General features: G+C 37.4%; 1 protein-coding gene across 10 annotated transcripts in view; it reads left to right on the top strand.

Annotated features, from left to right (window-relative positions):
- Nucleotides 1-27,192, top strand: part of CNOT4 (CCR4-NOT transcription complex subunit 4) — a 162,312-nt gene that overhangs the window by 83,814 nt on the left and 51,306 nt on the right. For 3 of the 10 annotated variants that reach the window (XM_006756698.2, XM_006756699.2, XM_006756700.2), the window contains exons 3-7: nt 9,010-9,207; nt 17,092-17,178; nt 18,173-18,274; nt 20,543-20,668; nt 23,393-23,517. In XM_006756698.2, the coding sequence (XP_006756761.1) occupies nt 9,010-9,207; nt 17,092-17,178; nt 18,173-18,274; nt 20,543-20,668; nt 23,393-23,517 (638 nt within the window). Of the gene's footprint in view, nt 1-9,009; nt 9,208-17,091; nt 17,179-18,172; nt 18,275-20,542; nt 20,672-23,392; nt 23,527-27,192 lie in introns of all 10 variants that reach the window. The other 7 variants (XM_015559421.1, XM_015559418.1, XM_015559423.1 and 4 more) reach the window with 3 other exon arrangements.

Raw genomic sequence — 27,192 nt, 5'->3', positions numbered from 1 at the left:
GAGTGCGGTGAGAGACCGGCAAGGCAGGCGGGGTAGCTTGGCTTCCTCCTTCACTGAATCAAGTAAGCCTTCCTGTTCGCATCAGCTGCCTAGCTGCCGGCCGCCATCTTGGCTGGCAGTTGATTTGCATATCACCCTGATTAACCAATGGGAAGGGTAGCAGTCGTACGCTAATTACCATGTTTCTCTTTTATTAAATAGGATAATGATTCTTGATGAGATCATAAGAAAGAGAGGGTCAATTGAAAAGGTGAGAGTTTTTCTAAGGCTAAGTACCAAGGCTCTCCAACATTTATAGGAAAAATCCACATAGAAAAAATATTTGATGACCTCCTTTTGGATCTCCAAGTTATAATCTTTAACTGAGTCATTCATTCATTCATTTATTGGGGTGGGTAGTGTTAAAAAAACCCAGGAGTAAATTTTCAGAGTTTTTGTAATTGTTTTAGGCTTAGTGGAACCACAGCTTCCAGACTCTCTCCTTCATCTCTTGACTACCAGACCTTGCTTGTATCTCTCTCATGGCTGGAGTGGGTCATGGAAAGCAGAAAATGTAGTTCACACACAGTGTCTTAGAGACTGAGACCTGGCTTAGCCTTGCCAGAGAATGTGCTGAACACTAAGCACAATATTTGTGAAGCTGCCTGTCTTAGGGACCAGCAAGTATTTATTTCTCTTGAGACCAGCCTCAGTGCTTGTATTAACACAGAGAAAAAACCATCTGGGTTGATAGAAGCCTGGAGAGGACCACGAAGCTACTATTTACTTCAGTCCAACCCTGCAGGGAGAGAGCCTATAGAAGCCACTTTGGCATGATTAAATAAACTTGGAGATGCAGGTAGGGGGCTCCTGATTTTGGCTCACAAGGTGAATCCTGCCTGTTTGCAGAAAGGGCCTCTCTGCTTTAATAGCTTTTAAAAATAGAGAGATGGCAGGTTTTAAAAACCAAGATTGTTTAGTGCTTCTGTTTGGTGCTAGCTGTTGAGCCTAATGGAATCAAAAGGACATTAGTGCTTTCTTAAATAATGGCATAGGCTACCTGGTGTTTCTTTAGACTGTCTGTGTATACCGTTTTAGTGCAGCATTTCTGAGAAAAATACCTGGTGGAGATAGCAGATGTGGGAACACAGGTGGTATACTGACATAGCATCATACAACATTGACTCACATGGAAACCAGAGACTGTCCAAATAAATGAAAACCTTAGGAAAGGCATTATTATTTTAATCTCAGAAATAGTACAAGATATTGCATTCATGAAACAGCAGCAGGATAGTATTAAAAATTTAATGAAGAATAAGCATCATGATTGAAAGTTAAATACGATAGCAGAAATAACTCAAGGAAAGAGAAGATAAAGTTGAGAAGAGCTCTTAAAAAGTAGTGCAAAAATACAATGGGGATAGAATAGTTGAGAGAAGATATAGCTTTATTTGATGACCAATCTAAGAGGTTAAATACCAAATAAGTTTGTGTTCTAGTATTACAGAAGGAAAATTGTTGTAAAAAATATGATTGAAGAATATTCCTAGGACCAGAGAAACATTTTCCCAGATTAAGAAGTCCCATCAAGTGCCGGGCACAAACTTTCTTATTTTTAAATATCAGAATACTGAAGATAAATTCTACAAGCTTCCGAAGTAAAAAAAAAAAAAAAAAGTCATTCATGAAAGACCAGGAATCAGAATTATTTCAGACTTCTCAAAAGCAAGACAGACACTTTTGAAGGAAATTTATTTTCATCCTAGAACTCCATATATTGTCAAGTGTTAATGAAGTGTAAGGAAAAGGTGCACAAAAACATTTTCAGGCCTGAAAGGTCTCAATTTTTTTTACCTTTCATACACACTCTCTGGGGACTCTGCTGTACTAGAGGATATGCCCCACCAACATGAGGGGATGAAGAAGAGAGAACAATACATGGGACAAGGTATACAGATCGGAGGAGCAATAGGTTTCTTGGATAATGTGGAAAGATGACAGCTGTGCCCCAGATAAAGAATATTTGGTATTTTTTCAAAAGAAATGTCTTGTGAGGCCATTTCAGCAATTGGAGGAGATTTTATGGTTGAATAAACACACAGAAATATAATCAGACAAAACACAGTTAATAACTGTAGAGACACAAAATATTTGTACAGAATTGGAAAAGTAGTCACATTATACTACAATGGTTCAAATATGGGGGAAGGGTTGAGATTTTTTTTTTTCCATACAGATATCCTATTGTTATAGCATTATTTCTAGAAAAAACTCTCTTCGCTGTTGAATGGTTTTGGATCCTTTCTTGAAAATCAATTGCCCATAAATGTGTACATCTGTTTCTAGAGTCTGTATTCCATCCACTAATAATTTCATCTATTCTTATGTCGATACCATACTTTCCTGATTACTCTAAGGCTTCAAATCTGGTATAATAAATCTTTCAAGTTTGTTACTCTTTTTGCTAGTGTCCTGGTGTACGGATTCGTGCACATTCAGAGGAAATAATTAGTCCCTCTGGTGCAGGGACTAATGCAGCTGGTCCCGGGTGGTGGCCAGCGGGGCAGGACCGGGCAAGACAGGCTGGATATGCCCTGGAGCCTACCTCCTGTGGTCCCTTCCCAGCCTGCCGCGCCTGGGCTGGCACTGTGGCTCGAAGGGCATCTGCAGAGTGAGTGGGGTCCCTCCGGCAGGTGGGGTCCCTTGGACTGGCCTGTGGGGAGGGCTGAAACTGGCTCTCCGACCGCCCCCGAGGGGTCACGGATTGCTGGAGGTAGGTTCTCAGGTGACACACAATGGAATTGGGCTCCCTCCTCTCTGTTTCCGGGTGCATCACCCTAGAACCGCAGCTGCCAAGTCACCACAGCTCCTGCATTGAGCATCTGCCCCCCTGGTGGTCAGTGCGCATCACAGCTACTGGTTGGAGCGTCTCCCAACCATAAAATTATTTTCGTGGCTACTTCATAACTGTAATGTTGCTACTGTAATGAATCGTAATGTAAACATCTGATATGCAGGATGGTCTTAGGCGACCCCCGTAAAAGGGTCATTCGACCGCCAAAGGGGTCGCAACCCACAGATTGAGAACTGCTGCCCTGAGGGGTCCCGGAGTGTGAGAGGAATCACAAGGAATCAGGCTCCCTCCTCTCTAGTTCTGGGCTGTGTCACCTGAGAACAGCTGCTGCCAAGTGACTGCAGCTAGGCCACTCCTTCATTGAGCGTCTGCCCCCTGGTGGCAGTGTGCACCATAGCTACCAGCCAGTCGACGGACAGTCGCTTAGCCTTTTATATATATAGACTAGAGGCCTGGTGCACGAAATTCGGGGTCCCCTCAGCCCAGCCTGCACCCTCTCCAATCAGAGATCCCTCTCACAATCCGGGACCACTGGCTCCTAATTGCTCACCTGCCTGCCTGCCTGATCGCCCCTTACTACCCCCCCTGCCAGCCTGGCTGCCCTAAACTGCCCCCCCCTGCTGGCCTGCGCTCCCCAAGCAGCCTACTGCTCAATCGTCTGTCCAGTTGTTTCCGTTGTGACAGCCTCTGGCTTTTTACCTATATTAGGATAATTTATTTTGGGTATCTACAGTAAGTCCTTAGCATTTCTATACAAGTTCTTAAAATAAGTTTGTCATTTTGTACAAAAAGTCTACTTGGTTTTAATTGAGATTGCTTTGAATAAACAGCAATTTGAGGGGAAAATGACATCTTAAAATGTCGATTTATCTAGTTCATGAATAAGGTTTATCATTTTTATAAGTTTTAAAGATTTTTAAAACAATGTTTTATGCCCAGCCACGGTGGTTCAGTGATTAAGCATCAACCTATGAACCAGGAGGTCAGGGTTTGATTTGTTATATATTTATTTAAATGTTCTAAAATCTGTGTCCAATAATTCTAGTAGCTGGTCTGTGAGGAATTCTCCTGCTGGTTGTCATTCATGTTAACTTTATTTCTTTACTAGAGGCCCAGTGCACAAAATTTGTGCATGGGCAGGGAGATCCCTCAGCCCGGCCAACACCCTCTCTCAATCTGGGACCCCTCAGGAGATGTCAGACTGCCGGTAGTCGGACATCCCTCTTGCAATCCAGGACCGCTGGCTTCTTACTGCTTGACTGCCTGCCTGCCTGATTGCCTGATTGCCCCTAACTGCCTCTGCCTGCCTGCCTGCCTGATCACCTCTGCCTACCTGCCTGCCACATCACCCCTAACTGCTCTCTTGCCTGTCTCATTGCCTCTAACTACTCTGCCTGCCTGTCTGATTGTCCCTAACCACTTTGCCTGCCTGCCTCATCACCCCTAACCATTTGCCTGCCTGCCTGAATGCCCCTTCCCGCCTCTGCCTAGGCCCCCGCAGCCGGGGCTTCATCCAGAAGGACGTCTGAAAGGTTATTCGGCTGTCCGGTCTAATTAGCATATTACGCTTTTATTATTATAGATATGTGTGATTTCTTATGTCTGCTTCTTGGTTGTTGTCATTGAATTATTTCCTGGTTCTCCAAGGCCCAGAGTAGATTTGCTATCCTCTAGAGAGGCTTTGATTTGATTTCTGGGGGGTCCTATATTCATTGGCATCAGGGATGTTTCAGGCATTAAAGTCTGTTTAGGCCAAGCGTAAAGGACTTTTGGTTTCCGGGATGCACATCATCTCTAAGGTTGGTTGGTTTTGGCTTTGAATACTGTCCTTTTTCCCCCATTTGTCCCTCTCCCTATTTGTTGTTACTCAGACTTTTCACTTTTCTCTTTGGATTTTGACTCTCATCCAAAAATTGGCTTGCAGCTTCTCTATTGCAGATCATTATTGTTTTTAAGATGTTGATTTAAAGTTTTTTATAGTGTTTTTCACTGTCTTTAGCAAGAGGAAAAGTTAGAGCTGTGACTGCATTTATTAGAAACAAAGAACAAAAGTAAATAAACTTATTTTCAGGTTAAGAAAGCATAAAAAGAATAAATGTGGGGATTTATTAAGATAGGGATTAAAAAGAATTTAATGAAATATAGGGTGTCCAAAAAATGTATACACATACATTTTTTTTATCACTCAATTGATGTTTGTTTCTTTTCAAATTTAACCCATTGCAATTGACAATTATTCAAAGTGTGTATACAATTTTGAGGGACACCCTGTAGAAGAAAAGCAGTATTTCAATAAAATTTAGAGCTGGTTCCCTGAAAAGACCAATAAAATAATCGAACTTTTGGCAAGTCTGATTAGAAAGTAAAGAGAAGACATATGTAAATACATTAGGAATAAAAGAGGGAACATACTAGACATATGAAAGATATTAAGTGATTACACTGGAGACTATAAATCATCTTAATTAGTAATTTGGCAATTTACTGCCAAATTAACACTATTAAAATATTTTATACATTAATAATGCTTCTTCACAGGCACCCTATTTAGCATTAGTTTGATATATAGTACACAGTAGTATCTTTAAAGAAAAAATTTCTGCTTGTAATTTTTCATTTGATGCTATATTCCTAGAAAATAAAGTTTAATTTATGTGTTTCAGTCAAAAAGTAGACCAGATGTACTTTTCTTTATGTTTATTTTTAGTATTACTGTTACTAGCTTCATGAGTCACACTCTTTTTCTGCCGTTATTAAAATCATGCTTCATCTTTCATCTCTGGTCTACTTCCTTTCCTCACCTCATTGTATCAGCTTATTATTTTTCTATCATTGGATTCATAGAACAGATATTTATGGCATGTGTGTGGAGGAGGACGCGTCATGGAATACATGCATTCCTAACTTTTTATGAAAACTTTAGGCAACCTAAGGCCAATAAGATTGTGTATATTTGCCTTTCTGTTTAGAGTAAATAAGCATATTTTATATTGTCTATCAACAGAAATGTAGTTTCACAGATACATTAAGATGAAAAAAGCTAGTATTATAACTTTCTGTAAGTTGCTGTAATGAGAGAGATTATGGAAGGTAAATCATAGCAAACTAATTTGTCTTGTTGTTCTCCTATATTGTTTTTTACATTATAAGGCAGTTATTTTTCTACCAAAGTTTACTTTGAAGCCTAATGGAATTATATTTTCATTGACAAAAGCTTGCAAAGACATAGAAGAAAGACTAGGATAACCAGTATTGCATCAGTAATAACACTTGATTAGAGTTGATATTGCAACTTAATTTTGGCACTTATCAGCCTCCTTTTTTTGTGTGTGTTTATGCATTTTTTGCTTTTACATTACTTTGCATAATCTTTTATCAGGATTTTACAATATCAGAGAATGTTAGCAAAGGAAAAAAAACTGTGAGTACTTGTCAAATCCTTCATATTTACAGAAGAATTTGAGTCTCAGAAAAGTTACATCAGTGTTTTTCAGACTACCTCTGATGAAGAATCAGAATTGAAACTGTAACAAATTCCCCCCCCCCCCCCCGCCCCCAATCTTCCCATGCCCCAAGTCCGTTGAGGACCAATACAAGGCCCTATTATGCATGCCTAGTTCCCAGCTTGTGTCCTGTGATTAACGACCTAAGTTCAATAATAACCACACTGATAAACATCTTATTCTACATAGTCCACTGATGACGTCCATAAATTTGTGGCAATCTTAAATTGTTATAAATGCTTCCAAATGTTTTTTCTCAACTTTTGTATTTTTCTTATCATAGACTGGTAAAACACAGTGCATGGACCACACTTTGAAGTGGAACTAGGATAGGAGCAGTGCACATGTTTGATCCACTCATGGAGAGGATTATCACTATAGATGTTAATGCAGAGCAACAGCTTTCAAATTAATGTAGTGATAAACACTCCAAAAAGACTAGCCAGAAATCCTGTGGTAGAAAACAACTTTTCCATATGCAAATGAAAAATTTGAATAATCCTATGGAAAGGTATTTTAATTGCTTTATATGTAGTTCATTTTTAATTTGTGCCTTTATAGCTTAAATAGTTTCATGGAATTAAAATCATTCAGGCAGATAAAGATTTGAAAGGAGATTATTAGGCACAGAGAGGTGAGTGGAGAGAGGGAGAAAACTTAAATGGGGAAAGGTTACATCATTGATTACAATATTGAACTTACTGTAATAGATCATTAATCATTTGTTTCCCTAAATAAAAATGAGAGACCATTTTGAAATAAGTTTTTGTTGTGTGTGTTTTTAAAGAAAATTAGCAGCACTAAAATTTCAATTCTAGAGATTAACTTGGTGTTCATTTGGCACATATTTATTGAGGTCCTAAAATGTGTGGTACTAACATTATATTTGAAAGTTCATAGGCCATTCAAAAGTCAGGTAAATTATGAAGTTGGCTGTTAAATATGTCTCTCATTCAAAAGTAAGTTGGAGTATGCCAAATAGATTCAGATTTTTAAAGTGGAAATCTAATGATATGGGTGCTTATATCTTGCAGGACTACCAGTTATACCTGAATATTTAAGAACAGGGTTTTTGGAGACCTTAAGATATTAGTATAAATTGAGGAGCATAGAGGGAAATCTCACTTTCTTTTTTATTTTATTTTATATTTTTATTTATCTCAGAGAGGAAGGGAGAGGGAGAGAGATAGGAACATCAGTGATGAGAGAGAATCATTCACCGGCTGTCTCCTGCACTCCCCCTAGAGGATCAAGCCCCCAACCCGGGCATATATGTGCCCTTGACCAGAATCAAACCCAGGATCCTTTAGTCCATAGGCCAAAGCTCTCTCTATCCACTGAACCAAACCTGCTAGGGCGAAATCTCACTTTCTTACTTGCCTTCATCATTAATGTGTGATCACAAATTGGAGCATTTTTTGTTTTCACTTATACATGAAAAGATGAAAGTGCTTTATGTTAAAGGCATAGCAGGGTTTTAGATATTTCTTCTGCTCTTTCTTGTTCCCACTGTTTTTCTTGATGGCATCCTTTCTGTTGGTCCCTACTCCTGTATTCTGATAGGCACAATTTCCCAACCAGTTGTGGTTCCCATTTTTGGTATCTCTTCATATCCAGTTTTAGATACTGTACTTCTACTGTAATAGAAGATGTGTCCCATCTTCTATTTATTATTAACTATTTTTATTAGTAGTATAACTGACTTATGAATGCTGATGTGCAGAACACAGTCTTAATTGCTTTATAAATGTATTTATCTGTTTTATCTCACAAAAACCCTCTGAATAAAGTACTGTGACTCATTTTACAGAAGAGAAGACTAGGGCAGACAGGTCACATAATTTAGCTAAGGTTTCTGAGAGAGTAAAGATTGAGCCAAGATTCAAAGCCAGGCAGTGTGAGTTCACAGCTCTTATTCAGTAGTATTGGCATTAATAATAGGAATACTAGTAAAAGCAATACTGTAATGATTTAAAAGGAAAAGATTACAGTATTTATTGAGGATATCTATGTACCAGTCATAATAATAATAATTGTTTTATAAGTGTCATTTTATCTTTAGACCAGCCTTTAAGATTATATTCATTTTACTTGTGAGGATACTGAGGCATAGAGTTTGATTAACTTGCCTACAACCACATGGCTAGTAGGTATTGAAACTAAATTCAAACTCCTGAGCCAGAGTTTCTATGTATTATATTTATTCCCCCTTTTGTGTTTCTCTTTGATTAGGACTGTGTTGAAAAACAAGTACTTCATTGATCTTTTAGCATATAGTAGGTTTTCATTAAATATTTGGTGCTTGTAATACATAAACTAATACTTAGATGAGAAAACTTAATACTTTTTGCCTCTTACACAGTACCTTAGAATTTTAATTTTTCTGTAAACTGTGTGCTAAGGGATCCCAAGATTGTTTTTTGTGTGTGTGTTTTTTAATTTTAGAAATGGTTTAAGTTTTAGCACTAAAAGTAGTGCTAAGGTAGAAAAAACAAGTATTTAAAATTGTTATTTAAGTTTTATTAAATAAAAATATTTTAAGCAATTAAAAAATTTAGAAAAGGGAAGATGTAACAAATAACCACTTACCCATCATCCAGAATTTGATAATTATTATTTGTATAATATTTATATTTATTTAATGCTAACTTCTTTGTTTTATGCTTAAAGCCATATCCAGAAGACCCAGCAGTTTATAAACCACTCTCCCAGGAAGAACTGCAAAGGATAAAGAATGAGAAAAAACAGAAACAAAATGAAAGAAAACAGAAAATATCAGAAAATCGCAAACATTTGGCAAGTGTACGTGTTGTACAAAAAAACCTCGTCTTTGTCGTAGGTTTGTCTCAGCGCCTAGCAGACCCAGAGGTAAGTCCTCTTCTATTCTTCTATTTTCTCTCAACTTCCCTTTTTTTTTTTGCTTCTCTTATTGGGAAAGAAGAGCTGACCCTGCCCAACTGCAGAATTCCACAGAAAATATTGAAACTTAAGAGAAAATGGGAAATATGTTTAAATAATCAGTAAGAAACCAGTAACTAGTTGTGATCTTAAGTAGGTTTTAAAATCTCTTCTGCCTTCATTTTCTTCAGTTGTAAAACTAAGCAGTTGAACTAGATTTCTAAAGTCTCCTTTAGTGTTAATAATCTGAAACTTGGATAATAGTACTGTTTTGCAGTTAAGGCTAACATGTGACGCAACTACTTTTTATAGCTTTATAAGGACCAACAATGGAGATGCAGTTACATGAACCTGCTAGAGATCTGTATTCTTTTAAATCTTGTCCCAATAGTAGTTCTTATTTATAGAACAGTTGTAGAACTGTTGTTATACTGTATTATTATTCTTTACTCATTCATTTCAAGCCAATTTTCTGGAAAGAAGAAGAATTTGATGAAAAGAAAATAATATAGTGGGCCAGGTTCTTTGTCATTTGAATGTGGACAGGGGAGATCTTAAATCTTAACCCTTTTGTTTATTACGTCTTTTCTCTCCTTCCACCACCAGCCTTAATAGGGTAATGTTGAGCTCATAACTTTAGTCTGATACCTTTGAATATACATCTACTAATTTTTAGTTTCTGATATACCAGATTAATGGGAAGGCAGATGGAAGCTGATTGATAGCCAGTATTTACTTCAGTAGGGGAGAGCTGGATTTTGGGGGTCTGCCTAAGTATCCATTGAAAAGATTTAGAACAACAGTTCTCAACCTGTGGGTCACGACCCCTTTGGGGGGGGTCGAACGACCCTTTCACAGGGGTCACCTAAGACCATCGGAAAACACATATATAATTACATATTGTTTTTGTGATTAATCACTATTCTTTAATTATGTTCAATTTGTAACAATGAAATTGGGGGTCACCACAACATGAGGAACTGGATTAAAGGGTCACGCGGCATTACGAAGTTTGAGAACCACTGATTTAGAAGTAATGCTCATCATGATACCAATCAAAGGGAGGATTGTAACGAATATGCTAAGGAAGTTGGGAATCATCAGACTTGGCTAAGTAAGCTAACGACCCCAGAAAGAGGAAATTTAAAGAGTCTAAACTTTATAAATTGATTTTATAAAATTCAATTTAGAGAGAATAATAAATGTTTTTTGATTATGAGTTTACTATGTATCGAGGAGAAAGTGAGGGAGATTTTACTAAGTAGGCTCTACCATTGACAATAAGTATAGTGGTAACTCAAGAATTACTAGGACCCTACGTCCAGGGATGCTGGCATTAGTGGGCTACATGATCTTCAGGAGACCAGGTTCTTTCTAAAGCCAAAAGGATGGGTCTAGAATTCATATGGAAAAACACTTCTTTAGTAAGAGATATTCAGAAGAGAACTTGCCCGGCCAGAGTGGCTCAGTGGTGAGCATCAACCTATGAACCAGGAGGTCACAGTTCGATTCCCAGTCAGGGCACATACCAGGGTTGTGGGCTTGATCCTCAGTGTCAGGTGTGTAGGAGGCAGCCGATCAGTGATTCTCATCATTGATGTTTCTATCTCTCTCTCCCTCTCTGAAATCAATAAAAATATATTTAAAAAAAAGAAGCGAGCTCATTTTAGACCTATGATTCATCCTTAGCAGCCAATTTTTCCTTTTTCTTTAAAAATTTTTTTTAAAATATATTTTTTATTGATTTCAGAGAGGAAGGGAGGGGGAGAGAGAGAGAGAGAGATAGAAACATCAATGATGAGAGAGAATCATTGATGGGCTGCTTCCTGCAGGCTCCCTACTGGGGATGAGCCCACAACCCAGGCATGTGCCCTTGACTGGAATTGAACCTGGGACCTTCAGTCTGTAGGCTGATGCTCTATCCACTGAGCCAAACTGGCCAGGGCCAATATTTCCTTTTGCTAAGCTAGTGCTTAAATCCCCTGGCAGGCATAGTGCCACTTCACCCTTGACCATTTCCTTGAATGCCACCACAACTTTTCATCAGTCCTCTCTCTTTCTTTCAGCCCTGCCTTTTTTCCTAACCAAAGGGCACTCTTGGCACTGCACATTTTTTATTTACCTGCCTCTGTTCACTCCTACTAATCTTATTGATTAGAAACTACTTTTGCATTTTTGGATCTGCTACTCCAGTAAACTAATGGAAATTTTATCTTGAGAACTCTTATTAGATGTCAGTGTACTTGATTTTGCTGTTGTTAATCCTCACCCGTGGATATTTTCCCCCATTAAATTTTAGAGAAAGTTGGGGGACAGGGGGAGAGAAGGAGAGAGAGAGAAACTTCAATATGAGAGAGACACAATGATTGGTTTTCTCCTGCACCTGTCCTGACCAGGTCTGGGCAATTGAACATGCAACCCAGGTACTGCCCAGGAATCAAACCTGACCCTTTGGTGTGCAAGCCGATGCTCAAACCCACTGAGCAGCACTGGCCAGGCTGTACTTGATTTTTTAAAGACATCCTGGATCTGGTCATCTTTAGAACTGGAGGAGGTATATAGAGCAGTACCTGAAGGTTGGGTAACATTAAGCCATAGTCTCAATTTGAAGTTTGGATTATAAGTTTTCTATCTCTTCTTTAGAATCTGTGATTTGTTTTTATTTACAATATTCTCCCTTATCATCTGTGGGGGATTTTTTCTAAGACTCTCAATGGCTGCTTGAAATTGAGACAGTATCAAACCCTGCATACAGGGCGGAACAAAAGTAGATTTACAGTTGTGAGTATGTGAAACAGTTTATTCTTGTATTATTATTTTCCATACAAATAACTGTAAACCTAATTTTGCCCCACCCTGTATACTATGTTTTTTTTCTATACATTCCTGTGATAAGCTTTAATTTATAAATTAGGCACAGTAAGAAATTAACAGCAATATTGGAAATGTTATATTTTAAAAAACTGCTTGTGGCGATAGGCTGATCTGCACTTTTTCCAAATAGAGAGGCATACTATATAGTAATGGAATTCTTTTAAAGCCAACTTATAAAACAAAAAATTATTAATTTTATATTTTATATCACTCACTTTATGCCTATGTAAGGATAGGCTATCTGCTTCCATGCAAGTCTTGCACATGATGTTCTACACAATAATCACTTAGGCAATAATGACAATCATGACACAAAAATGTTTTATACTAACGTATTTGCTGTACACATTAGATTTTTCACACGAAGATGCACATCACAGCAGAGAAGTTTATTAACTGTAGGAGATGAGGATTATTTACTATTCAAGCGGAAGTGGGTTATTATAAGATCTCCATCCTCATCACCTTCACACTGAATAGGCTGAGGAGGAGCAGGAGGAAGAGGAGGAGTTGGTCTTCCTTTCTCGGGCTGCAGAGGCAAAAAAGATGGAAGGGGAGGCAGGAGAGGCAGGCACATGCATTGTAACTTTGTGGAGAAATACATCATAATTTCTATTTGGCTTTTTTGCTTTTGCGTTTCTCTAAAAATGTTTTTGTACAGTACCAATCCTTCTTCCACTGTTTGGCTTGGTTTCAGCTGTGTCATAAAAGGGCCCATGTCATATAAGGAGTTAAAAGCATTCTTGAATAATTGGAACACTCTGCCAGATTATTTGATGTCACTTTGTTTTCTGGCACTGCTTCTACATCTCCTTCCTCAGTGTCTGGCTCTGGTTTGCAAGCACTTACCTCCACCAACTTGTTTTCTCTTAATTCTTTTAATGTGATGTCTATTAACTTTTTAATTTCTCCAAGATCCATATCTTGAAACCCTTCATCCCTCACCTTTTTTTTTTTTTTTTGCCATATTCACAACCTCTTTAGTGATTTCCTTTATTGGCTCTGTCATAAAATCTGTGAAGTCATGTACAACATATGGACAGTTTTCTTGAGCAGGAATTTATTCTTTTGGGCTTGATGGCTTCCACAGCTTTCTTTATAACAATGATGCATCTTTAATGGTGGAACCTTCCAGACTTCTATGATGTTCTCTCTACCAGGGTTCTCTTCCATAGCATTGGTAGTCCTTTCCAGAGAGTCCTGTGTGTAATGAGCTTTAAAGATCCTTGTGACCCTTGACCTAGAGGCTGAGTTAAGAGACATAGTGTTTGAGGCAAGTAGACCACTTCAACATCTACACTGTTTATCTGATGGGGTTCTATGTGGCCAGGGGCATTGTCCAAAATCAAAAGAGCTTGAAAAAGGCAGTTCCTTACTGGCAAGGTACTTCCTGACTTTAGGGACAAAGCATCGATGGAGCCAATCCAGAAAAGGGTTCTCATTGTCCAGGCCTTCTCGTTGTACAACTAAATGACCGACAGTTTCTGTTTTTTCCCTTCAAGGTGGGGGTTAGCAGTTTTATAGATAAGGGCATTCGTGATTGTAAACTTGAATGCATTTGTACAAAACAGTGGAGTTAGCCTATCACTTCCTGCCTTAAATCCTGGTGCTTGCTTCCCTGTTTACTAATACCTGTTGTGGCATTTCCCCCCTTAGCTATTGTAAATTTTGCTGCTATGAACATATGGGTGCATATATCCTTTCTGATTGGTGTTTCTGGTTTCTTGGAATATATTCCTAGGAGTGGGATCACTGGGTGAAATGGGAGTTCCCATCCCTCAGAATAGGGCATTTTCATCTATATTATAACCTCTTCAGGCAGATATACTTTCTCTATTATTTTCTTAATGGCATCTGGGAACTTGTCTGCTGCCTCTTGGTTGGCAGAAGCTGCTTCTCCTGTTATCTTGACTTCTTTTTTAAGCCAACCCTCTTTCTAAAATTATCAAACCATCCTTTGTTGGCATTAAATTGTTTAACTTTAGCCCTAGCTGGTTTGGCTCAGTGAATAGAGTGTTGGACTTCAGAGTAGAAGGTCCTAGGTTTGATTCTGGTCAAGAGCACATGCTCTGGTTGCAGGCTCTATCCCTAGTAGGGGGCATGCAGGAAACAGCTGATCAGTGATACTCTCTCCTTATTGATGTTTCTATCTCTCTTCCTTTCTGAAATCAATAAAAATATATTTTAAAAAAATTTCTTAACTTTAGTTTCTTCACCTTTCATTTGCTTTAAGTTGTCATATAATGACTTTACTTTTTCTATAGGTATGCCTTTCTTACAGCAATCCTGTACCCACATAAAAGCTGCATTTTCAATACAAGATAAAAATTATTTTTCAAAAGTGCAAAGTTTTTTTTGCAAGTGCTGATGGGCTTCATAAATCTCTTTTCCTTTTTTTAAAAAATATATACTTTATTGATTTTTCTACAGAGAGGAAGGGAGAGGGATAGAGAGTTGGAAACATCGATGAGAGAGAAACGTCTATCAGCTGCCTCCTGCACACCCCCCACTGGGGATGTGCCTGCAACTAAGGCACATGTCCTTGACCGGAATCGAACCTGGGACCTTTCAGTCCGCAGGCTGACGGTCTATCCACTGAGCCAAACAGGTTAGGGCTCTTTTCCTTTTTTTTACATAGTCCTTACTCTGGATTCATTTACCTCAAAATGGCGGGCTACCGCAGCTGCAGACCTCAGTCCATGCCACATGTCACGCACTTCAGTGTTTTCTTGTAAAGACATGACTTTTCTCTGCTTCTTGGGAGCACTGCCAGCATCATTCGTGGCACTTCATATGGGTGCCATGGTGTTACTCATTGTTTATGGTATTGCACTATACACAATGGAAAATAAGCAAGAAGCTCAAGAGATCACTTTTTCCTGATACCCAGTGTATTGGAGAGACAACTGCTAACACAGCGATGATTAGATTAGCAGCATCACATGGCATTTTAAGTGGATACTTGTAATACTTAGCCTCACCACAGTAGCAACAGGAGGTGACTAGGAAAGTATTACAGTAGTACAATATGTGCTGCAGTTAATTTTATGCAGTTATGATTTAACTTTGCATCTTTCAACTGTGAATGGCACTATGTACAGTCTATGTTTGCATGTTTTGAGAAATTTAATTTTTTATATTGGATTTGTGTATATTTTATGGTAGTAAATAATAAAATAGACTGGTATCTACATATATTTTATGCATTCATGATATACCTAACTCTTATTTTTATCTTTTATTAATTTCTTTTTTTATTGTTTAAAGTATTACATATGTCTCCTTTTCTCCCCCATCGACCCCTCCCTGGCCACTCCAACCCCCAGGACAAGCCTCCACTGCCCCAGTGTCAGTCTCCATTGGTTATGCTAATATGCATGCATGCAAGTCCTTTGGTTGATCTCTTATATCCCTGCCCTACCCTGCCTTCTCTCTGAGGTTTGCAAGTCCATTCAGTGCTTCTCTGTTTCTGGATCCATTTTTGTTCATCAGTGGAGGGGTGCATATATCCTTTCTGATTGGCGTTTCTGGTTTTTTGGGATATATTCCTAGTAGTGGGATCACTGGGTCAAATGGGAGTTCAATTTTTAGTCTTCTGAGGTAGCTCCATACTGTTCACCACAGTGGCTGCACCAGTCTGCATTCCCACCAGCAGTGCAGAAGGGTTCCTTTTTCTCCGCATCCTCTCCAACACCACTTGCTTGTTGATTTGTTGATGATAGCCATTAACTCTTTTTTATATATATATATTTCTAGGCTACATGGTTTATCTGTGAGATTTTTCACATTGCAAATCTCCAAAAATATTTTCCAATATATTTATTTAAAGAAATTAGTGTATAAGTAGACCAACACAGTTCAAATCGTGTTGTTCAAATTGTGTTTTTCAGAGGTCAACTGTATATTAAGTTGGAAACTGTTAAGAATTAATGACACCCCAGTCATAGACTATTTCATAAAGCTTTGATTCTGTCTGATACAGAACATACATAAACTTGGCTAATTTGCCAGTATGTACCTTGATACAAAAACCTTTCCCATGATTTGCAATTATCTCGAAATTACATTCTGTTCTTTTTCTAAAATTTACCTATAGACCTACTGTTCCTACAATCTCTCCAGACAGCAAGCTCTCTTTCAATGAGAGCTTTCTGCGCATGCCTGTTCAAGTGTATGCAAAGCATTCTTTCCAAACACTTGAAAATACACACAACTTAGCGAGTAAGTTTTTAAGAGAAGCTAAATGAGTATATGATGTGATCACAAATATGAGGGGAAATAACCATGAAGGTAATAGAGAAGAAATGTATAAATTTTTTGCCCCTATCTATCACCTTACACACATTATTTATCAGGAAAAGAGAGGGGAGGGGAAAAAATTGGAGAGTTGAGAAATGATAAAATTGGTTGACATAAGGAAGCTAAATACACACATACACAGTGATAAATCATAAAGCATTGACATTTGAGGAGCATTCTGTTATCATATTTGGAATTTGTAGCTCATAAATAATGCTTTAGTATGTCATATTATATACAATAGATTTATGAGTGGACTGTTTCTACTCAGGTCCCTGAATTCTTATTTCTGTGTTTAGTACATAATTTTGGTTATTGTTTTGAGAAATAATTTCTTACAGGGATCATCTATTAATGAAAATATGGTCAGGATATCTTATCTGTTTTGTGTTTAATAATATTGTAAAATATAAGTTCCCATAGAGTATAGGTACAAAAATAGAAAATATCAACCTTAATGAGTCTCAATTTCTTTTTAGTAGGTCAATAAAAAATAGCGTTGAGACTTTGTTGATGATTTCCTGTAGGTTAACCACACAAATTGTAATTAGGAAATAGTCACATTTATTAGAAAACATTAAAAGTTATTTTTTCTTTCACTGAAGAATGTACGTACCCATTATAAGAATAAAGTTGATGAAAATGGGGACAATTTATACCTTATTTCTTCTTCTTTTATAGGTTTTAAAACGACCAGAATATTTTGGGAAGTTTGGTAAAATACATAAAGTTGTCATCAATAATAGCACATCATATGCAGGTTCACAGGTAATTAACTAACTATAGGGATTTTGCCTTTCCTATGGTTGGAGTTTGATCTGCGCTGTTCAGAAGGAAAATTTATTTTTTTGTGACTAGAAAGCTTGAGTGACAAGGACTTAAATAGTATAGTGATCTCTATTGATGGGGTGGGGCAGTTTTTGGTGCTCATTGACTGGACTCTTCTAGGACTTAACAGTGAATTGGTAGTAATAATAGAGAAATAGTAAAACAAAGATTTGGTGGTTTGAAGGGGAGGGGAAGTTGAGTCTATTGTTAGTCTAATAATTAGGTAATGATTTCTAATTCATATTTTCAGCTATTGAAAACTTTATAGAGCATCTTTCTTATGCTGCTATTCGCAGACAGATTGTTCTTGCAAAGTGCATTGATTTTGGGGAGAACATAATTTGACACAATGTCTTCAAATCTTAGTTTTTAAAATCTAACTTTCAAAGTTTGTCAAATGACCTTAAAAGAATAAGGCCAACCCAAGGATTATTAAAAAAAAAAAAAAAAGAGCAGAGAGGGCAAAGCACATAAGTTTTATTTTATTTTAATTTAAATATATTTTTACTGATTTCAGGGAGGCAAGGAGAGGGAGAGAGAGATAGAAACATCAGTGAGAAAGAATCATTGATCAGCTGCCTCCAGCATGCCAGGGATCAAGCCCACAACCTGGGCACATGCCCTGACCTAGCGATCAAGCCTGCAACCTTGGCATATACGGACAACGCTCTAACCATTTGAGCTACCAAAGATGATATTTTATTCATACATATTTTAGTCTACTTAAAAACAGATAAAATTCATTAAGTATGATTGATTTACAATGAGCTAGTATATGGTTTAATTAAAGCTACTGCAACTTATAATTATTGTGATTATTGTTCATGATAGTAAGTAGTAAAGGCTTTTAGAATTTCCTAGGAAAGCTGCAAGATAAATTTTTTATAATGTTTTTATTGAATTTGAAAGTAATAACAGTGGGTTTTCACTTTAGGGTCCAAGTGCCAGTGCTTATGTAACCTATATCCGGTCAGAAGATGCTCTCAGAGCCATACAGTGTGTCAACAATGTGGTGGTAGATGGCAGAACGCTTAAGGTAATATGGTCCTCTTGATTTGTCTTTTTTTAAAGAGGAAGGGATAAAATGTAGTAAGGAGAGAAGTACTTAGGATTTACATATTACATTTGAAGAGTGGCTATTTGAAGATTGCTTCTTAGGCATCTGTACCAACCTATGACAGCCAATTTGTTTACTGCTGACTTATATAAAGGCCTTTTTTGTCAGGTATGAACAAACATTTTCATTATTAGGGGATAATCTTTTAAAATCTCCTATATTTACATATTTTGTGTAAAAAATGAATCTATTATCAGAAATAAGTAATAGTTCTGATTTGTTGTCATTAAATATTTGGACATTTATCAATGCATGTTTGAATGAAGGGTCCCACCAAGCAATCCTCCTATCTAATAAAAGAGAAACATGGTAATTGTCATACGACCACTACCCTTCCCATTGGCTAATCAGCAAGATATGCAAATTAACTGCCAGCCAAGATGGCGGCCCGCAGCCAGGCAGCTTAAACTGAACATGAGGCTTGCTTGCTTCAGTGACCGAGGACTCCATCGTTCCCCACCTGCCGATGCAGGCGTTTGAAGATTGTAACAAATATAGAAGCTAAACAAAACCCCCACCCGGAAGGGGGTGTGACCAGATGCAAACAACCATCATCCCCTCCCCCAGGCTGGCCAGGCACCCAAGCGGGACCCCCACCCTGATAGAGGACACCCGTCAGGGCAAACCAGCCGGCCCCCACCCATGCACAAGGCTTCTATCCTATATAGTAAAAGGGTAATATGCCTCCTCGCACCAGGATCAGCAGATCCGCGAGGCCTCCTGGCACTGGGATCAGTGTAACAAGGGGCACCGCCCAAACCCCCTGATTGCCCTGTGGCTCTGTGTGTGACAGGGGGCAGTGCCCCAACCCCCTGATTGGCCCTGCTCTGTGCGTGGCAGGGGGGAGCTCCCCAACCCCCCTGATGGGCCCTGCTCTGTGAGTGACAGTGGGAAGGGCCCCAATCCCCTGATTGGCCCTGCTCTATGTGTGACAGGGGGTGGCGCCGCAACCTCCTCATCGACCCTGCCTTGAGTGTGATAGGGGACGGTGCCCCAACCCCCCAATCGGCCCTACCCTGATCGTGACTGAGGGTGGTATCACAACCTCCTGATCGCCCTGCTCTGTGCATGACAGGGGCGGTGCCCCAACTCCCCAATCGGCCCTGCTCTGAGCCCGACCAGGGGCTGCACCTAGGGATTGGGCCTGCTCTCTGCCACCCAGAAGCAGGCCTAAGTCAGCAGGTCGTTATCTTCCGAGGGGTCCCAGACTGCGAGAGGGCACAGGCCGGGCTGAGGGACCCCCCTCCGCCCCCGAGTGCACACATTTTTGTGCACCGGGCCTCTAGTCCTATATAATAAAACCCTAATATGCAAATTGACTGAACTGTGGAATGACTGGTCGCTGTGACACACACTGACCACCGGGGGCAGACACTCAATGTAGGACAGTGATGGCGAACCTATGACAGGCGTGTCAGAGGTGACATCCGAACTCATTTTTTTGGTTGATTTTTCTTTGTTAAATGGCATTTAAATATATAAAATAAATATCAAAAATATAAATCTTTGTTTTACTATGGTTGAAAATATCAAAAAATTTCTATATGTGACACGGCACCAGAGTTAGGTTTTTTCAAAATGCTGACACGCCGAGCTCAAAAGGTTCTCCATCACTGATGTAGGAGCTACCCCGTGGTGGTCAATGCGCTCCCACAGGGGGAGTACTGCTCAGCCAGAAGCTAGACTCACAGCTGGTGAGCGCAGTGGCAGTGGCGGGAACACTGCAGATGGGCAGTAAGGAGCAAAGCATCCTGGACTGCGAGTGGGCACAGGCCAGGCTGAGGAACTCATACCCCTTCTCCCCCCAGTGCTTGAATTTCGTGCACCGGCCCTCTAGTGCTTTATATAAATGAAAGAAGAATAACACAATTAGAAAAAGGAAGTTGCCTAACCACACATAACATGCAACAGATTTTGTCTCTCTTCTGATGGCTAGGGAAGAAGATTTGGATGCTCAAGTCCTAGAAACCATAGACAGAGATGTTTTCTTTAGTTCTTCCAAATGAGCATCATCTTTGCTAAATCCTATTAATAGTTTATTTCTCTAGTATTCATGGCAATACTTCTTGTTTTGTTATGTCTGTGTCTCATTTTAGGTGAAGTGAAAGCACAAAACATGGAAATTCTCATTGTGATGTCATTTTACATTTTGGGTCCTTTTTTCTCCCTCCCCTCCTCTTCCTGCAGGCATCTCTAGGTACAACAAAATACTGCAGTTACTTCTTAAAAAATATGCAGTGTCCAAAGCCTGACTGCATGTATCTACATGAATTGGGGGATGAGGCGGCCAGCTTCACAAAAGAGGAAATGCAGGTAGTCACGTATTGTGAATTCTCAAATTTGCAGAAGAAGGGAGGATTCTTCTTTATAAGTTAAAATTGCTAAAGTGGGGGCTTTATTTTTTAAAACTGACATTACTTTAAAGTAGCATTTTCTAAACTGTATTCTATGGAATGTCAGTTATTGTATTGTCATAATAAAAATAGGTCTTTGGTCCACTAAATTTGAAAATGCTAGATTAATGAAGATAAATAGGGTTTCTTTCCTATAGGACTTCTCAGAGTCTTTAATATGCTAAAACATACCCAAGATAGGAATGTACACTGGAACTTTTATTGACCAAAGAAAGCATTTTGGGAAATGCTACTTCAAGGGGAATGTCAGCAAAATGACAGCTAAGTGTGATACTGTAATTATGAGTTGTGGTTTCCCCCCCTAACCTCTACCCTTTACAGAGCATGCTAGAAAAGAATATTCTAGCAAATGTTGCTGATAAGCTCACATTTTTATAAAATGATTCTCCCTCCCATGGAAGTCTTGTAAAGGGTAAATTGAAGGCTTATTATTTTATGTTCATTTTTACATTTCCTCTTCTCCTGTCTGTCTCCTTTCAGTTTTTAGTATAAACATGTCTTTACAAGTAAAAATGTTGACTATGCGGCATATTAAATGAGGATTATACCAAAGCACAATGCTGCACTTCCCTTTTATAGATGAGGACTTCAGATTGTTGCTGTGGACTTTTGCAGGAACACTTCTCATTTAGAAGGTGCGGGGCATTGATTGCTACCTTTCATTCTCCAGGTCAAATTAGAAAAAAGTCTAGTAGGGGTTCCTTTAAGAGCAGATTGTTAAATTAAATAAAATAATACCCTTTTTTAACTTGGAATTATTGCAGATTAAATCCCATTATTTAAATATAATAAATAAATAAATAAATAAATAAATACATTGGAATTTCTTGACAGTGTTGTCTTTATGATCTTTGTGGAATGACTTATTTCTTATATCCAATAAGTGCGTTTTGATCTTTTTTTTTAATGCAGCTTTCTTGGATAAAATCTAAGGTTTAGCTATTTCAAACTGAATTTTGACTAGTGGGAATATTCTTTACTCACAGGTACTCTTACAATGAAAATCTCTATCAGAGAATTTGTAAGCTCCATTTTATCTCATTTTTAAAGAGCATTGAACAGAAGAAAATGGGTGACACCGAAACTAATATAATATTGTATGTCAATTGTAATAGAAAAATAAAGAAAAATTTTTTTAAGAAATGGATGGATGATCCCTTAGAACTTAATTTGTAATGGGATTTAACCTGCTTTATGAACTGCCCCTGTAGAATCATTTGAATATCAGTTTGAATTCTTTGTGACCAGTGAACACCATAATGTCTGTTGAAGTATTGATTACAGAAAGAATTTTCAAAGCTCTTACGTGTTAAAGATGTAAAATCTACATCTAATTGTATTTTTTCTTAGTAACTACTTTAAAATTCATTTCATACTGTTGTCCAGACTTCATTTTGCTCTTCTTTACCTGAGTTTAAATTTTCTTTATAAAAGGATTTTTCTGTTAAAATACTTTCTCAAAATAGAAAGAAAAGTGGAACAACTATAACATGGCAAAAATCAGGAGATTTTCTTTTTATTACTGTATAATTCAAAATTCAGAGATCCTGTGAAATATTTAGAGACCCTGTGAAATATTTAGAGATCCAATTAAAACAGGCAGGAGCCCTCTCAGAACAGGGAACGATGCATTGTGCAGTATATGTATACAGTTGTGCACGATTAGATATTGCCCTGTCCTTGCTTGTTTTTATTGTTGTTGTTTTTTATCTTTTCTGTTTTGGTTTTGGTTTTCTCATAACATTTAGACCACACTTTTAAAGCAGTTAACAATCCTGAAGGTAAGTAAACATGTCATTCCAGTCCTAATAAACATGCATATTGGAAAAAGTTATTCAAATTAATTTCATTGTGATGTATTTCCATATATGACTAGTTTCCAGTCAGTCTTTGCCTAATTTCTCCCATAATGTGACATTGCCTTTTGATATGTAACTACAAACTACGGTAAATACAGAATTTTCTTTGTTCTGTATAGAGCAGGAATCGCCGAACTTTTTCTGTAAAGGGCCAGTTCATAAATATTTTAGGCTTTCTTAGCCACATGGTCTCTGTAGCAATTACTCAACTCTGCTATTATAGCACAAAAGCAGCCATAGACAACTCATAAATAATAGACAATTCATAAATGACAGCTCATAAATGAATGAGCATGACTGTTCCAATAAAACTTTATTTACAAAATCAAAGTGACTGGCTGTAAATTTAAAATACATGAAATGTTAGAAACATAAACATTAATCTAGAAAAAGAAATTGACTGATTTTCAATAATCTTTAGAAAATTTAATAATGGCCTATTATAATATTTAATTTTTATATGGAGATGGGGTTTAAAAGTAGGTTTTTTTGAGGTAGCAAAAATATTGTGTCTTAATACACTTTTTTACACAAGTTGTTGATGAAATGCCTTTATTAATGGAATATATTAGTTTGTTGTTTTGTTGGAAGAACTTTCATTGGTCTAGAAAAAGTTTTGTGCTACCCTCCTGACAGGTTTCTTTGACATGCAAAACCTTTACATATTTTATTTAGGGTATCTTTGATAATTCAGAAAGTAATTCAATATTTTATACCAACCATTTTGTGAACCCCACTGCAGTTTTAATTTCTTCTTCCATTAGGCAGGTAAACATCAAGAATATGAACAGAAGCTACTACAAGAATTATATAAATTAAATCCCAATTTTCTTCAACTGTCTACGGGTTCAGTTGATAAGAATAAGAACAAAGTGACCCCACTGCAGAGGTATGATACGTAAGTACGGATATTGGTATAATCAGACAACTTATGTTCATGTCTATCGATCTCTTTTCCTTCTACATCATTTTCAGATTGAACGTTATTTCAATATCTACCATTTTTATGCAGAACTGTTGCACTATATAGGAAATGTTGAGTCAGAATTTCTGGGTTTGAATATTTGTTGCCTGCTGCTCACTGGTGATAATTTAGATGAGCCTCTCAATGGCTTCACATTTGTATTGATTTGCAGACTATCCTGAGCCTTAGGAACGCCCTAATTGATAAAAAGAAAATTAAGGGATGTTGGTTATTAAAAATCATTGTCACCTAATTGAGGTTTTCCCCCTGAATAATGAGGGGAACAAAATATCGTAAAAGGGAAAGGGAGTTATTGAAGTATTGTTTGTTGGGGATACAAATATTTATGGTTATCTAGTCTCAGGGATCACTAAAGTCTTATATTCTCTGAGTGAGGAGGCTATCTGATATTCCGAATCTTACTCATCTTAGGCGACAACTTGTTTTTACACAGATCTGTATTGTGTCAATGTTTAAACAAACTGATAGTCTTAAACACCAAGTCTCATTCTGAAATGGTACACTTTGCATCTTTTATTACATTTGGTATGGCCTGTCAGAAAATGGTCTGATTAGAAGAAACAATAATTTTGAGGTTGTACTCTATCCTGAATGTTCCTTAAGTTTCATGAGTTAGGATCTTTGTTTATTTTTTAGTTTGGTCTAACTTATATAAAATGAATTCATTTAAAGTAAATAGCTATAACCAATTTAGATATGTTGATTTACTTTTTAAAAAATTTTATTCCAAAGTTAAATTTGCTTAAGTGATGTTTTAAATGTTTGGGTATTACATGTATAGTCCAATGTCTATTTAGGACTCAAATAATGTCAGGGCCATTTTTCAAGTATAGGCAGTAACTACATGAATTATTGTCAAAGTCAGTTTCTTCAAAATTGTATTTAAATTCTTGAAGTCCTTGTTAAGTTTCTTTGCTTTGATAGTAAAGAGTATTTAAAAATAATTCTTTTTTATACACATACACACATGTACAAGTTTACATAAATATATATATAGAAGCCACAGAGTAAAATATAAGGTTACTGTATAATAAACTATGTGAACTCTGTAAATATCAAAGTTAAGAATAAAAGCTAAGTCCAAAAGAATTCTCTCTGGGTTGATAATCTTTGACCCTTTCCATTGATTTTTTTTTATCTGTATGTTTAATATGAATCATATGCTATTATTTACCTCATTGGTTGCGGACTCTGTAGTTCTTCTTTGAAGAATGGGGTTATTGTAGTAAAAATTTCAGATACTTTTAGTCATTGTTCTCATTAAAAGTATCATTTGAACCCAGCCTGTGTGACCCAGTGGTTGAGTGTCAACCCATGAACCTGGAGGTCATGGTTTGATTCCCTGTCAGGGCATATGCCTGGGTTGTGGGCTCGATCCCCCATGTGGGATGTGCAGGAGGCAGCCGATCAATGATTCTCTCTCATCATTGTTCTTTCTTTCTTCCTTTCTTCCTTTCTTTCTCTTTTCTTTTCTTTTCTTTTTTCTTTCTTTTTGTTAATCCTCACCCGAGGATATTTTTCCATTGGTGTTTCGAGAGAGTGGAAAGGAGGAGGAGAGACAGAGAGAAACATCGATATGAGAGAGACATACTGATTGCCTCCCGCATGCACCCTGACCAGGGCCGAGGATCAGGCTGCCCCTGACTAAAATTGAACCAAGACCCTTCAGTGCACAGGCTGATGCTCTATTCACTGAGCCAAGCCAGCTAGGGCTCACCATTGATGTTTTTATCTCTCTCTCTCTCCCTGTCCCTTCCTTTCTCTGCAATCAATTTTTTTAAAAGTTATTTGAATTAAAATCATATTCTGGGCTTATAGTACCTAGAGAATTCAGAGCAGAAATTTAAATTTTAGATTATCTCTTTGAGATAACATTTGTTATTTCCTGAATATAATATATAATAGTAATATATTTTTATTGAAGGAAATTTAAAATATATACAAAGAAGTAAACATTATATGTAATCTCAGTACTTGGACATTTTTCTGAAATTATTTGATGTGTTTTCTAGTAGTATTTTTTTCTTCCTGTCAATGTACATAAACACACTCTATAAATTGTTGACCAATCTATTTATATTTCACAGTATTTGAATTCATAAATCTGATTTAGAAGACTATATATTAGACAATATAATACTGAATCATCTTAACCATTAGTATGTATATCTCTTTATTTAAGTGATTTGTGTCCCTCAGGAAAGATTTTCTTTTTTGTCTTTTTCCTATTTTATTGAAATGGACCTCCAACTGAGAATCCCTAGGCTAAAAATTAAGGAACAGTGTTAGAAAGTGGTACTAGCAGGTCCTTGTCCTTATCCTATTCTTTACTTTTTATAAGGATATCTTCAATGTATTATGCACTCTTAAGTATGATTTTGACCATTTTTTTGAGATATTTTTAATCATAATATGAAAATACCTTATTTCTAATTTATTGGACTTTTTTCTTTAGATGGAAGTGAAAATTGGAATTTACCAAATGTCTTTTCAGCATTTATAACAAGTATTTAGCTTTTCTTTAATTTACTTTTTGTGATCAGTTATAAATAGATTTACTAATTATTTTATTGGCTTTGTCTTTATACAGAGTATGGTCAGAGTACATTCATACCTGTTTTAGTAGCAGGAGAGTAGTTTACTAGGAGCCACAAGTTGTAGAAGGAAGACCAAAGAGGATTTATTTAATTGTATTATTTTTTATATATTTCTAATGATTTCATAGAGGAAGGGAGAGGGAGAGAGAGATAGAAACATCAGTGATGAGAGAGAATCATTGATTGGGTGCCTGCTGCATGCCCCCTTCTGGGGATGGAGCCCGAAACCCTTGGCATGTGCCCTGCCCTGGGAATCAAACTATGACCTGGTTCATAGGTCGATGATCAACCCCTGAGCCAGGACCCAATGAGGATTTCAAACAGTGTGCTCATTTAATAATTTTGCCCAAAGCTAATGCTACAGAATATCAGCTGGAACTTGGTTTTATGCATTGCATAACTATATGATATATGAATTTTTTTTCCTAGGGGTAGAGGAGGAGTTGATTTTTGTTTGTTTAAGTAGGTCCCCAAAATTTATGAAGGGCGGTTGATGTCCTAAGTTAGAATTGTGGCTTGTTTGTTTGTTTTGGCATCTCCTGTAGCTTTCTTTCTTTCCATGCTAACCCCTACAAGAGTGTAAGTTTGACTGTCAGTGATGCCAAAGGTCTGCTTTGGTCCCCAGTTCCACATGGGCCCCATACAGGGTACAGCAGTAGGGATAAATTTGTAGATACGTTTTCTTCTTCCCACAGGGAAGCAGCATAACTCTTTCTATATCCTATCTATTAAACCTAACTATCTATTAAACCTTTTTAGTCCCACTTGAATTCAGTGATTTCAATCAACTGTGTCTTCAGGTGTCTTGATTTCACTTTCTCTCAGCACACAACTTGGCAGTATTTGAGAGAACTATAGGTATAGGTAGTCTTCTAGCTCATAGCCTTTTCAAAGTGTCAACCTATTTTTGCCTCTCTCATTCTTGAATTTGGTTCAGCTTATATTATCTATTTTTCTTTGCTTTTATCCAAGAGAACCAAAT

The sequence above is a fragment of the Myotis davidii genome, unplaced genomic scaffold (genome assembly GCF_000327345.1).
Source record: "Myotis davidii unplaced genomic scaffold, ASM32734v1 scaffold214, whole genome shotgun sequence".
Classification (NCBI taxonomy): domain Eukaryota; kingdom Metazoa; phylum Chordata; class Mammalia; order Chiroptera; family Vespertilionidae; genus Myotis; species Myotis davidii.
This window is presented reverse-complemented; position numbering and strand designations above follow the sequence as displayed.